General features: G+C 41.3%; 1 protein-coding gene across 5 annotated transcripts in view; it reads left to right on the top strand.

Moving 5' to 3' along the window:
* cacna2d2a (calcium channel, voltage-dependent, alpha 2/delta subunit 2a) overlaps positions 1-15,300 on the top strand; it is a gene marked incomplete at its 3' end in the record, with an annotated part of 182,855 nt that overhangs the window by 148,388 nt on the left and 19,167 nt on the right. For all 5 annotated transcript variants that reach the window (XM_014006325.1, XM_014006323.1, XM_014006322.1 and 2 more), the window contains 5 exon segments: positions 4,994-5,044; positions 5,495-5,594; positions 6,960-7,121; positions 9,794-9,904; positions 11,112-11,190. In XM_014006325.1, the coding sequence (XP_013861779.1) occupies positions 4,994-5,044; positions 5,495-5,594; positions 6,960-7,121; positions 9,794-9,904; positions 11,112-11,190 (503 nt within the window).

Raw genomic sequence — 15,300 nt, 5'->3', positions numbered from 1 at the left:
CCCCCACCCCGCATCATTATCAACAAGCGCTGCAAAATGTGTCGAATAAACACAGCTCGTACAAACATCGGCACGCGACAGGAAGCGTTTTCTGTGAACACCGTAAAATGAGCCCCAGCCACTTCCGTTGCATCATGTCGCATGCRTCTGCTGCATGCTTCTGAAATGCACCGTGTCGAATATTCGGCCAATTTAAATGTAATGCGCAACACTTTGTTGAACGGGCCAGGGCGCACAAACACAATCTCCCGAGAGAGGGCTAGCCCCACCCCCCCCTCCGGCACAGTTAATGTATTGATTGCGCAGYGCTGAGCCACGATAAAACTATTTCATGAATTCCAATGAGACTCCTTTACCAGACTGTTACAAAAGGAGCGAAACACAATCACAGCACAACGCAGAATATGTTATTGTGTCATTGCTTCTATAATGCGTTCCTTTTGAATTTATTTTTGGAAGGAAGCAGGTAGAGCTGGGTGAGCTGTAAAGGTGGGGTGTCTGTGAAMGCTGCCGCTTTGATCTCCTCTGACTCGGAGCGATACCTCCTTCTGCCTCGGTGTAAGGAGCACACRTCAGCAGCGCGTGCATCCCGGGCTTTATCTTGATTGTACATACTGTCACGCACATGTCTGTGATGTTTTAAATGTATTTAGATCACAAAATACACGATGTACTGTATGTTGTATCTACTTTGTGCTCGTACAAGCCACTATGAACAGAGTTTTGGTTCAACCCAGACCATTTTACGGATAGAGATGCAGATATTTGATTCTGTAGAAGCTGAGGGTCACCCCTGCAGGGTTCCCACGGGTCCTTGAAATCCTTGAAAGTTTGTGAATTAAAAATGATTTCAAGGCCCTGGAAAGTTTGTGAAAACAGCCAAAAATTACACTTGTCCTTGAAAGTCCTTGAAAGTTTTTTGGGGATTGAAGTTCTCTACTTATACAACTGATTTTTATCATCTGTAAAAAATAAATTTATATATAAATATAAATAAAAAAATTAAAAAATACATTTGTTGCAGTGGATAACTCAGGATTACAGTAAACTGATGTGACTTTTAACAAATAACTTGAGCCATAGTCATAGTTTTACCCAATCAGAGCGGAGTAGGGCGGGTCATTCTTTCTGAGCCCAGGTGAGAGCACCACAGCTCCTCCTGTCCTCACCGAGCATCTGAACCTGTTCACATCCCCTCCTCCCAAACTGAGCTGACAAACCTCCCAGGACATAATTACATGTCCATGTATTGTGGATGTGAATGTATGGTATATGTTTAATCCACTTTCTTTCATTGATTCCCAGTTTTTCATTGAATTTACATGATATTAAAATTGTTTATTGATAACATTCTGTGGTAGCAGCAGGTAATTGCTGTTGCACGTGGTTCTTGAATTTGAGGAAATTGGTATTGGAAAGTCCTTGAAAAGTCCTTGAATTTGATGTAGACCAAGGTGTGGGAACCATGCCCCACATACTCCAAGAGCTAACAGATCAAATAAAAAATGTGTTTAAATACTTGTAAAGCTAATGGATAAGAAGTTTTCTGGAGCTTTCTTATAAAGATGCATTTGCATTTTGACTACTTTTCTTATGCAAATAATTTTAACAGCCATGATTTACAGGTACATAATAAAATGATGACAAGTCTGAGTTTTTGTCCGGTCTAAAAACAATCTCTCTGCTCGAAAAAAATCTAAAGTTTCAAACCAAACATTTCTGGAACTTCCATAAGTATAACGTACATTAAAGCAGGATCAGATTTTTCCAAAAGTTTTAAAAGAATTGATTTAATTAAGCTTCCACAATAAAGCCAGGATGTCCAACTCAATCAAAACTGGAATCTATTGAAGAATAATGTCATTGATTTAAAATGATCGATGGTCTGAGCAGATTAGTTTGCAGACTTTCACATTCGTTAACKCAGTGAGTTTATCTGACTGGTTCTGCTTGTTTGTTATTAGGACCATAAAAAATCATTTGAGAGAAAGCATGGCCAAACTTATGATTAACTTGTGATGTAAATCACAGACGGTAGAGGTGGTATTATGTTAAATAAGGTGCTGCTCATTGTCAGGTGTTCCTTTTATAACTCTTAGTAAATAAACATAGATGCAAGAGGCTGAGATGTTGGCTCTGCTGCCTGTTGGTTTTGTTGTGGTGGGGACGGGGTGGGCGACAGGGCGGGCTCTCTTCACCACCAGCCAGGCCCATCTGCTTGTCACCTGGTCTTGGCATGCAGAAGACTGGGTAATGACAGGGAAAGAAAGGCATCAGTGGGCAGAATCTGAGAGGTAATTACTGTCTGGAATCCATGCAGAAACAACACATCTGGATCCGCAAGTCAAAATGTGGTGAATTATACGCCGATATTGGCTTTAATACTTGATTTTTATCTGCCGGAGCAGCGCTATCAGCCCCGAGACTGAAAATCCTCGACTCCATCCCAATCTCCTTCTGATCCCGACGGTGTTCGCTCAAAGGCAGAGACGAAACTCAGCTGCACTTCAGGCGATGAAAAAAAGGAGGAGAGAGTGTGGTGCTGATACACCAGGCCAATCTGTGCGGAAGATCAGCCGTGGCAGCACTATAGCTCGAGCTCTACCCCGACCCCTTCCCACTCCATCACTTCACACACATCTTCCCTAAACCCCATTACTGCTGATCAATGCTGCCTCTTTCACAGCTGCAGAGAAATGATCTGCTTGAAAGTAATATTTCCTCAGCATATTTTAAGGGTAAAGCTCGTGCAGTTCTTCATTGTGAGGCTTTACATTGGAGCCGCTGAGGATGACCTATAATGACAGAGTAATAGAAGTCTGCATCGCCTTATAATTAACATTTAGCCTCTGCAAAAATAACTCAAATTCCCATTAAAAGACCATTCTCCTCCATGAGGAAATAGACTGACCACGGAAGTTAATGAAATTGTGCAGTTGGTCTGTGAGCATCAGCCGTCACCAAATGACCCTCCTTTAATCTCCAGCCGAGGTGACTCTGTCCATCGACGAGCCTCGGGGACTTGAGACGTGTGCCACATTCTGACCAAGCTTCAGTCCCGCATCACTGATCGCTTTCACAAACTCTGGCTGCTAAAGAGAAAAGCAGCCCTCCTTGCTTTGCAGAGTCTCAGCCCACCCCCACCCCCCCCCCCCCCCACCTCAAATTAAGATTTCAGTAATTAAATTGATAAAAGTCATGCATGCCTATATGCCTCATGGTTCCAGACCTGATTTCCTTTGCCACACAGAAGTGGAAAGCTCTGGAAGTTCTACCTTTGATGTAGCTTTTTTTTTTAAATAATTGGATTCTTGATCCACCGTCTCTCACTCTCTCTCTCTTATACACACAGATTTTTGCCTATCTTTCCTCTTGGTAAGCTCAATTAATCTGTCACTTGTAAAGTTGTTTTTTTCTGCATTTTTTTCATTCAGCATTAAAACAAATGTTGTGACCCTGGTTATCAAGCAGCCCAGGCTTGCATCTGGTCAGAGGTCATTCACAACTGCTAGTTGTGGAAACAGCGGCGAGACCAACTGAGGCTCCGTTGACTTTCTCTACCTCCTTATCAGTTTGGCCGAGCGCAAGAAGAAAAAAAAAAGGCGCCTCTTTGGCCCACAGGCAGCTGGCTTCACTCCACACTCAGCGGAACGTCTGATAATCAGCAGAAACGAGACCCCTGATGATTACTCTGCCTACGACGGCTGCTAACTGCTTGCCTGCTCACTCCTCGGAATGTCAAACTAACGCTCACATCAGAGACCCCCCCCCCCCCCCCTCATCGAGCCATAGAAAACCCTACACTGACCATCAATCTAAACCCTCTTTGAATCATTGCTAAATGTGAATTTAATTGCCACTGGAAGAGACTGAGGGGCTTTTTGATTTTTCTCTGTATGTCATCCTCTATCAACGTTGAGCAGATGTTAAGTGTCCGCTCCTTCCAGGACGAAATTTGTCTGCCCCGTTATTTCAGTTTCTGCTCTTTAAGCCTGCACCGTGCTGTGGCAGACACAATTTCAGGAGTTGCCTTGCTGCTAAAGCACAATGATCTTAAGCGGCTTGCCCCTCTTCCCTTTCTAAAAAAAGTGTGGGGGGGCAGATAGAGTAAATAATGCATTTGACACTACTTATGAGTCATCCTGGGAACAGAACATTTGCTACCTCATTTTACTGAAATTACTCAGGTCGGGATGGGCTTCCGCAGCACAGGTCATCTCCACTTGGGCTGTTTCTTGACGAGTAAATTCAGAATGGGCAGGTATAAAGCGTGTAAAAGACGAGAACAAAAAGGAAGAAGCAAATACAGCTTTTTATAAATTGTTTTATCATCAGGAATGATGAGGTCCTATAATTGAGCAAATAAAACTACATTTTGATAGTGAAAAATATTGATTTGGTAAAGCCTTTTTAGCCCATTCACCAGTTCTTCCCTTTATGGCTCTGAAACAACATTTCAACCTCGGCTATACAAAAATTWAAATAACTCAGTTGAATATTGAGCTGTAATTACGAGTGGTAGCTGTGTGTGATTGCCTGTTTTAAACTCTGACATAAAAAAAGTTTATTCAATTTATATTAAATCATTAGACCAATTATGAAGGACATCTCACAATACTGATGCGGTGTTTAGGGAGGTTTACCATTTCCCAAAGACTCAATGGGTCGCTAATATACTCAGACCATCAACTACTAATTACTTTGGCTCATGCAGTTCTGAGACACTGTTATTCAATAAAGAGGACTATCTATAGAAAAGCCATCTGACAGTAGCTGCAGCCAACACTGAAGTATATAACAACCTATTAACGCTTCTAAGCACATAAGCTTTTTCAGGATTCTTTTCAGGATTCTGTAGCCTATAAGTGAGCTCAGCTATGGTTGCTCTGTGTCATTACGACTCACTTCATTGTGACTTTGACTCCTCTTTTTGGTGCAATTTTCAGAGATCGTAGGAACAAATTAAAGCTCATTCTTTGCCTCTTTTGTGTAGGTATATTCAAGGTGCATCGTCTCCAAAAGACATGGTCATCATTGTAGATGTGTAAGTATTTCGGACCTCTTTCACCTTGTTTGTCCCCCCACTGCTCCCCTGGATGCCTCCTTCACAGGACACTAGTGCCACCTGTTGGTCTTATGAAAGCTTAAAGTAATGGGAAGTTTACTGCTACTCATCCTCCAACCTTTAGGCCTTTTACATCCCGGTTTACTGGTTCAGAAAGCCTCTGACATAAAGACATTAGATCTAAACTGCGGGAGATATCAAGTCACAATAACGAGGTGGGAGGCTGACTTTTAGAGCATCAAGGGATAAATATGGAGCTGTTCTTGCGATTATACAATTATTTCACACAAGTTTATCCTTGAACTTTTTTATAAGGAGGTAATTATGAAGAAATACTGAGTAAATTGCAAAGTGAGTTTGATTGAAAAATGAAAACACAATGAATCTCTCTACATGTTACCAGTCATCTGAGGACTTCTTTTCCTGCAGGAGTGGAAGTGTCAGTGGACTCACGCTGAAGCTCATGAAAACATCTGTGGTGGAGATGCTGGAAACTCTATCAGATGATGACTACGTGAACGTAGCAAAGGTTTGTGAAAGCTTCAGCGTCAACGATAAACGTCATCTCTGCTAGTGGTAATACTGCTAATACTGCCGTCTTTATTAAGCGGATTCTAATTAAGCTGGGAATCATTAAGCGCAGCATTGAGCTCTTTCTGCTCCCAGTTGTTTGCTTGCAGTGGAAACTGTGCATTCCTCTCATATCTGTGTGTTTGCTCTTCCTCCATCACCGTTGTTTGTGTAGAATTGTGTCCATCTGTGTCTTTTACTCTCCACTGATTACCAGGTTTTCTATTAGGATTAATATGTAGGAGAATATTATTCCATTTTGCAGGGCAGATAAGACACATATGCTCACTTGCATTCTCTCTCTCTCTCGCACACACCCACAAACGCACAAACACATCCAGCTGCTTGGTGTGGTGGCTTATTTTGCAGACTCTCTTTTGGTAATCCTTCATAATCCATTGCTTTTAGCCACTGTATGCCCCTAAATCCCAGCTCGAAGAGCAAGGAACGAGCATGGTAATCTGGGTGGGAGCGCATCTGATTTTCGCCACAGTGAAGAAAGTGAGGGCTTACATAAGCCGGCTGTGAATTATTCACAAACACAAAACCCCATAAATAACAGAGAATTTGCCAAAGATTATCACTAAATGCAATCTTTTGCCTGTTTCAGACACTTTTATTTTGTTATTTGCCTCACTTCTAATGGTAATAGTTGCTTAAAATTTCCTTAATCATTTTTCAGAGGTTCTCCTTTTTTTTATTACACTGCAATAATATTACCCACGAATGCTTTTGCGCTTTTGTTTTCTGTGCATTTTAAATATGTGACAGCAGCAACTTTCGTGGGAAATGTCAGCATTTCGCACACACAAGATTTTACATCAATCTGTGGGTGGAAATGTCAGTGAATTCTGAAGCTGACCTTCAAGAAGAAACAACATTTGAGACATGCCATTTCAGACGTCGCCGTTAATGTCCTAATCACGCGTAGACGCCGCTCGCGAGAGGAGATGCGTACGCCGCACGTGCAGACGTGCGCGCAGGGACACAGTTTTTAGGTTAATTTGGTGGATGAGATGAGACAGATGATATTACCTTGGCTGGGTTTCCACTCGGCACACTGCGCTGGCATTTCAGGCGCACCTGTTCTTTATAGGGAAAGTTGTAATTACCTGTGTTTACTGGCAGCCAGAGAGTAGCAGGGCAGCTCACATCTGCACACACCCACGTCTGCTGCATCCTGCCTTCATGAACCGCACACGCATAACAAGCACACGACACAGACATACTTACCTGAGTTTATATCTGGATTATTCTTGACCAGAAATACCAAAATATACAGTATATCATAATGCACATTTGTGTGTCTTTGTTTTTCTCCTAGTTCAATGAAAAGGCAGAGGCTGTTGTTCCCTGCTTCAGGACTTTGGTTCAAGCAAACGTTCGGAACAAGAAGATCTTCAAGGAGGCCGTCATGCTTATGCAAGCCAAAGGAACCACAGATTACAAATCCGGCTTCACGTTTGCTTTTGAGCAGCTTCTCAACGTAAGTAAGCGTTTCTGGAATAGTCAGTCCTAGATTGCTTTGTTTTTCTTTTTTCTGCCGCCGACGTCTAATCCCATTAATCAAGCCGAATTTATGGTGATAACGCGAGGCTGACAGTGAGTGGCTCAGGTTTGCATAAGACATTTCCAGAACGCTGTCATATTTTATTTATTTATTTATTTTTTGACGGTGGGTCTGATTATTACTGCTGTTGCGACGGTGACGCCGGCTTTGGCAGCAGCCAGCCACGTGCTCTCGACACAGGTGCTGCCTCAGCTCCGTATGCTGCTGCGTATTTGAGAAGGCTGCCACCCTAATGGGCTCAGATGGGATGATTGATGAACGGAGCCCAGAGGAGATCAGCCATGGACACTTTATATTCCTCTGGTGAGCTGGAAGGCACGGAGCCAAGGCTTCTCCCTTTTGTTGGAGGAATGAGAAATAAAAAAGGCTGTTTAATCACTGTCTGCCGCGGACTCGCTGAATGATTAGTGGCAGAAGCACAATAAAAATGCGTTATTGTGGCAATAATATTTATCTTTATTAGAATCTTGTCAGATTGGCATGCCGCTGGCCTGCATGTCAGCAGCAGCTGTGGTGGAGCAGGAGATGGGGAGCAGCCACATTTAATGATAGGATAACGTTGCATACTTTAGATCCTAAATTGGTGCCAATATGCAGAGAAGCGTGTGCTTGCCAACGAAGAGATCTATAAACGCAGGATGAAATTCTAAAAATGACAGATAAGATGGGATTAGAGATAGATGTTTGGCAACAAAGTGAAGAAAAAATGATAAAGGATAAATACAAGCAAAAAAACAACAATGTTTGCAATGAGCTATAGATTTATCTAAACATTAAAGCAATATTCAAGATTTTTTGTAGTGGCTTTCTGCATAGGATAATAGACAATTAACATCTTACCTGTTGTAGATAGCTCTTTGAGTGACCTCTGTTTGGAGAAATAATTTTATTCTGACCAGACTGATGAGCTTGTGATATGAAAGTTTGAAACAAATGTACTTGACATTTTTTTGAGAGATGATATCAGTCACCTTGATCTTGACCTTAGACTTGCCCTTAGCCCTTCGGTCCGGTCAGAACTAAATTATATTTCTCCAAACTGGAGATGTTTAAAAAGCAACCTATTCTTAAACTRTTTTTGAAAAACAAAAACAAATAAACTTACATTAGTAGGGAAAAGTGGTGACAATGTGTAAATAAATAACATCTGATAGGGGTAGCTTAGCCTGGTTTAAACCAGACCCTGTCCTTCACTTTGCTTCGTACGAGGGTCTGGACTTGCTGCATAGAGAAGTGATTCTTGCAGGAGGCGTGGCCTCTGCTGAAGTTTAAAATGACTGGATCAGTTGGCTGCGACGTATGTCGCTGTGACGGAGGCTAAGCTAAGAAGCTAACCGGAAATCGCGTGTGCTGTAAACAACCCTACTGAGAGGAGAAAAGTACCGAGCTGAACGAGACGGCTGTAAATGAGAGCTGCTGCTTTGTCAGACAAATTTAATTTAATTTGGAAGCCTTATCAACACGGACTGGCTTCATTCACTTCCTCCACTGCCGTATGCTAAACTAACTAGCAGACACTGCGCAGAACATCGACGTCATTCAAAACTCCTTCTTCTGTTCTCTGATTGGTCCAGGTAAAATAAACTACAAGCAGACACTGCGCAGAAAATTGACGTTCTGTTCTCTGATTGGCCTGGCTAAAAATCTGCCAGCGAAATCCTTTTCTGTGGAAGAAATCCCAGACGGAGCAGAGAAGGGAAACTAGAATTGAGCGGAGCTGCATTGGAAGGCAAGGGCCAGGCTAGGGGTAGCTCAGTCCTTGCTGAAATGCTACACATTCTCACTCCCGACTCGTCACATATTGACGCTTTTCCAAAGTTCCCTCTGCGTCTTATTTTGACGCATCAGGTGACCCCCTCGCGTCAGTCCTTGACGCCCGCGGCTTTTCCGGGTTGCGCCACCAGGGGTCTTTGGGTCGGGGGTCTGAGGTTAACATGAGGGATCAGGATTAATGGTTAAGTTTAAGTACTGGGATCAGGGGTAGGATGTCCATGGTGAATATTAGGTAATTTCAGGCTTTGGAACATGTTGACGTGAATTTCCTACATTTTCTAAAAATGGTTAATTTTAGGTACTAGGGTCAGGGACAGGATGTCTAAAGTGAACAAAGGTAATTTCAGGCTTCGAAACGGTAGTTTTTGCGCATTTTCTACACTTTCTGAAAATATGACAACAGATTTCGCCCCATCTCGTCAGTAACTGACGTGACGGGGGTACCCGGCGCGTCAAAATCGGACGTAGAGGGAACCTTGGAAAAGCGTCAATATGTGACGACTTGGGAGTGAGAATGGGTTGTGAAATGTTCTTGGGAAGACACAACACCCCCAACTTCCACTAATATCAGTATACAGTATGAGGAAAAATATTCAAATGTACTGTATGTAATGTGTAAAAGTACTTTGTGTATGGATAGGTGAATGAGAGAGTCTGTGAAGATCTTGGCAGAACTTGTAGATATTTTACTAATGTATTACATTTTGTTATGTTCCATCATTAGTATGTTTTTTCTTGTTTTTTTTTCTCCTGTAACCTTTTGTCTTTGCTGTTTTTTTTTTTTACTTTTGGTGTCTGTTTCCTGTATGCCACAGGAGAGCAGTGCCCCGAGGGCCAACTGCAATAAGATGATAATGATGTTTACAGATGGTGGAGAAGATCGTGCRCAAGAAATCTTCTACAAGTACAACTGGCCTAACAAAACAGTGAGTGTCTTTTTACATGGCTGCTTTGTGTGYATTGATTCTGCCAGCCCAACAGATCATGCATGTATGAGTCCCTTTTCTGTTCCCAKTTCCACGGTTTTCTGCAGATCTGCTCTTATTATAGCACAGGGAGTTGTGTTAGTCAGACTGTCAGACATGCCAGGTTCTCCAGTCTGTGCACAATGCATCCTCTCCAAGTCTTTCTTCTGTTTTTTTTTCTTCTTTAGATCTCCTCCTCTACTTTTTTTGGTTTCTGCTCTGTCTCTTTTGTATTTTAGCTGCTTGAGTTAACAGCTCTGACTTGCTGATTAATTAGCCACTTTATCATCAGAGCCTGTTCTCGTGCAGCCAGCAATCCACTAGATTGTCTTTGTTTGTCTTGTTGTCACTTCCTCCACTTCAGCTCCTCCACTTCACAACCCCACCAATATTCATTTGCTTCAATTTTGCCCACTTGATTTACGAAAGCACTAATTCACAATAAAAGTCAAYGCAGGCCGCTACATTACATCTGCGTACAATCCAATAATCGGATTTACTTTGCAGAATATTCAAACTAAATCCTAAAATTTATTGTCTCGCTTCCTCGTGACAACTGCCATGTAATATTTCTATTATGTCAAAGTTTGTTGTCGGATTTTAGCTCTTTAAGAAGAAACTATAATGATGTGTTGTATAGCTGGTTTATGAAGTTGAACTCATTGACATTCAAAGTATAGCTCATATAATTATTTATGAGCATAGTAATAATAATCTTTATATCATTAATATGTAGGTTTTTTTGTCAATCTTGATTATACTATTTGGCAGAGGTGTAAGTAACTAAGTCCATTTTCTTGGTTATAGTACGCAAGTCTTTTTTTTCTTTTGAAGATTTGTAATTTTACCAAATATTTTTGTTGTAAATTTTACTTTTATTTCATTACATTCAAAATGTAAAAATTATACTTTTAATTTTTTAATGTCAAATTGAACACCTAGTCAGTTACAAAATGAAATATGATCAGGACTCATGAAAAGAGTTGTTTATGCTCAAACAAATGAAGGGTTTTCTTATCAGTAAAATTAATTTGTACCAAAGTAATTTTCTGTTAAGGTTTTTTTTACTTTTACTTTCATTCAAGTACTTTATACAACTCTGCTTTTTTGGCACATTAGTAGTGTATAACTGTTTATTTAATCTTTTTGCATATTTTTCTTCAATTAGGTTCGAGTTTTCACATTCTCCGTCGGCCAGCATAACTACGACGTCACCCCTTTGCAGTGGATAGCATGTGCTAATAAAGGTAAGTAGATGTGTTTAATTATCTCATTATGAAATGTTTAATAAAAAAGAAGCARCTGGGGCTCGGCTGTTTGGCCAAATTGGTTGAGTCTTCTCTGCCTTTTCTTTCTCAGTTGTCACTGTTTGTTTCCAGAAAAAGCCATGAAAATCCTAATTTTATCAATAAATATAGGTCACAGTGGTACTGCTTTTAGCTCTTTGTAAAGTGTTCTGATGAATGATAGTGTCTTAACTCACTTGATTTTAATGACAGCATTTTTTATGATAGCATTTTTTAGCTAGCCAAATAGTCGACAAGGACATGTGAGTTCTGTGAAGAAAAATAATAATAATTAGCTATATAACATCAAGAACATTGATGTCGCAGTGATCAAAGGCTGCTGTAAAACAAATGAAACAATCAGTTGTGTTTCTAATAATCATCATGGTGCTTGTTAAGTTCCATAAGTCAAAATTCCCAAATGTGTTTTCATCCAAGAGCAGCTTTGGTGATTTGACGACAAGGATGAATCTGTGACTTTACCTGTGCATCTATAACGTAATTTGTTTGTCAACAAAGCGCCTAAAAATGTTGTGTAATCATACAACAGCTTCACTGAAAGTAGCACAGGGCTACATGAGTGTTTCACTTCCTGTTTTTTGTGTAGTGACATAAATATATAAATTGACCTCTTCAAAAAGGGTCTGAACAGCTTAAGTGTGAGACTTTAAGGTGGGAGGAAATTACTGAATAAAAGCCAAAGTACAGTTCAGGCAGAGGTTAACAGGTAAGGARTGTGACCTGCCTAATAACAAAGCACACTGGTAAAAGTTGCTCTTTTTTACTTCTGAGCACACAGAGAGAAAGACAAATCTGTGGAAACGTGCTTCAGTTGCTCAGCATCAAACAAAAGAGAAAAGTGTGGCTTCYTTTAAAATACTGGATAATCATTGGCAGTATTCACTTTTTGTCAGATGAAACAAAAAAATAACAACATAAAAYATTTTTTTACTTGAGAAAGCAACTGAAACTGTATGATGAAAACTAATTTTAACAGACTTGTCAACTATCACACAAAAGATTTTAAAGAAAATAAACTATAAGTTCCCTCAATTATCCTTCAATCTGAACCAAACTAAAGCAATGGATCTCATTTCTGCTTTACGCAGATGATGTGGTTCTGTTGGCCAAGACTTTCAGCGTGCATCGGGGGGTCRTCACAGTTGAGTGTGAAGCAGCTGGAGTCAGTTCTGAGTCTGATGGTGCGTTCACACCGAACGCGATTTCAGCTTCAAAATCGCAGCCAACGCTGAAGTTTGAAGCTTGTGCACTTTGAGGTCAGACGCAGGACAGCTGCGCTGCATGGCGACAGCCGCCCCGCCCCTCCCTCCTCTGTGGGGCTGTTTAATGTCGGACGAGGAAGTGACGTTGCTTTATTTACAGAGAGCAAGAGCATGTCACGTTCATCAGATAATTAATTCATAATTAATTCACCAGATAATTCAGAGTAGAGGCTCACTGCTCGCTTTCAGGACTATTTTTCCAGTCTGATGAGTCGCTGCCACACATTGTTGCGGATCAGGACACGACTGCAGCACTCATTTCAGCTAAAGAGCTCCGCTCCGTCTGTTTCAGGTTAGTGGACATCATTCAGTAAACTGTCCTGTCGGGAAATATGTCGCTACGTCACACAGTGGAGTCTCTCTGATTGGTTGACGCTGCGCGTCGAGCTGCAAAAGTTCAGATTTTCTAACTTCAGCGATTTGGACGATTTGGACGATCTGAGCGTTAGACGCTCAGATCGTCCAAATCGTCCAAATCGCGCTGCTCTAATCGCGCTTGAGGCGCCGCAGAACTTCCTGACGTTGCTTGAAGCGCGTCCACCATAGACTTTGTATGTAAACCTGCTGCTCCTGACGCTGAAATYGCGTTCGGTGTGAACGCACCATGAGGCTATTGTTCTTGACTGGAAAAGGGTGGAATGCCTCCTCGAGGGGTGGGGGGTATTTGCCCCAAGTAGAGGAAAGGATCTGGGTGTCTTGTTTACAAGTGATGGTAGGATGAAGGTGGATTGACGGATTGGGGCCTCGTCCTCAGTAATGAGGGCGTTGCTTCGGCCAGTCGTAGTGAAGAAAGAGCTGAGTCGAACGGCAAAGCTCTGAATTAACATGTCTGTCTACGTTCCAGCTCTCACCTATGGSCAGGAGGCGTGGATCATGAACAAGATCCTGAATACAAGCAGTCAAAACGAGTTTCCTTCGTAGGCTGGCTGGAGTTAGACTTGGAGATACAGTAGTGTGAGGAGCTCTGTCATTTGGGTAGAGCTCTGAGAAGAGCCACTGCTGGAGTCAGTTGAGGTGGTTTGAGCATCTGATTACGAAGCCTCCTTGACACCCCCGTTTAGATGTGTTCTGGGCACACCCCACTGGAAGGAGGCCCCAGGGAAGACCCAGGACTTACTGGAAGGATAATGGATCCTCTCTGGCCAGGGAACGCCTTTGGGTCCCCCAGGATGAGCTGTTGTCACTGGGGAGAGGGATACCAGGGTCTCTCTTCTAGACCTGTTGCCTCCAAGACCCAACTATGGATAAGTGGCAGATGATGGTGGTGGATAGATTTGTCCACTATTAAAATGTGAATTTATTTCAATTCAATTCAAAAAAAATTTTTCATTTCATTAAAAAATAACTATTTGCAATAAAAAACAAAGAAAATACACAAATCAAAAATCAAAATAAGATGAAAGACAGCAGAAGAAGAATAAATCTTATAATGTCCGCCCCTTTTATTCCTGGCATATATTCAAACGAAACATAATTTACAAAACAATACAAATAAAAATAAAAAACATCAGCTCAAACAACAATTCATATAGCTTCTCATTTTACTTTCCCTTATGCCTTCAGAAACCTAGCTTTTTATCTGTTTCTTAAATATATACATACATATATACATAATTTACAATTATTTAAACTGGCTGAAATGTCAAAAGTTCTTTTAAATTTTGTGTTTATCTTAAAATAACGGAATCTCAAAACAGTTTGTGTCCTTCTGTGATGTAAATTCTCACCTTGCTGTGTGGATTTGTTAGAGATTAAAAACACCCATTCAGCAGGTAGAACAGCACGAACCTGAAAACGCTGAAACACTCAGGTTGTTGACTCACTCAGTTATTTTGTTTTTTGTTTTTTAGATAGAAGAATAGTCACTGAGACTTCATGTGGTGCTGAAATGTGTTGGAGCAGCCATGGCTCTGAAATAACCCAGCAGACTGAGTAACCGTCTGACAGTCCAGTTGACTCAGCTCATCTTCCTGTTGGCTACGTTGTCTGCGTGCATCTCATCTTCACTGAACTCATTGGCCCCAACTTTGTTTTGTTCTGAGCTACTTTCTTCCGTAACCAGCCTCGCTTTTTGTCTTTTTTTGCCGTTGATTCGGTGTTGCAGTTTATTTCTTTGTAAAAAGCTTTGGTTGTCTGCTGATTAGCGTATTGCCAGTAGAGCCAAGTGCTTCAGAAGTATCTCCCCTGTAGTTGGTATTAATTAGCTGTAGGAGTCTGGTAGCAGGATGATTACCACCACAGACAGGGGAAAGTCCAGGATTATGCCTCTGTGCCAACATGCTCTCAGCTGTTCAGGACGGCAGTGATTACTGTAGTACCAAAGTCTGCGCCAGCAAGAAACAATGGTGTCGACACACCAGCCTCAATGGAGCTGTTCTGTTATATCTTCACTCTTTTTTACTCTTTGGTATCTCTGTCCAACAGAGCCAGCTTCTTGACTCTTCTAGGTCTGAGCTATTCACCTGTCACAAACATCACATGTGCAGATGTAAAAAAACAAGGGAGCTTAGAGATGCTGCCTCAGCTGAACTTTAGCCCCCTCCTCAGAAGACAATAACCTCGGTGTGTCTCTAAGGACAAAGGGACTTTTTTTGTTTCAGCTGCTTATCCACAATCCAAAACAGGACCAAGTTATCAGGTGTAATTAATAAAAACACAAAAACCATCTAAATACTTTTAATTGATTTGATTTGATTTGATTTGATTTATTGATTTAACAGGAAAAGATTACTAAAAATCAAGCCTGACTCAGCATAATTGCTGTTTTATAGCAGGTTCCTGTTCTGCA

The sequence above is a fragment of the Austrofundulus limnaeus genome, unplaced genomic scaffold (genome assembly GCF_001266775.1).
Source record: "Austrofundulus limnaeus strain Quisiro unplaced genomic scaffold, Austrofundulus_limnaeus-1.0 Scaffold35, whole genome shotgun sequence".
Taxonomy (NCBI): Eukaryota; Metazoa; Chordata; class Actinopteri; order Cyprinodontiformes; family Rivulidae; genus Austrofundulus; species Austrofundulus limnaeus.
This window is presented reverse-complemented; position numbering and strand designations above follow the sequence as displayed.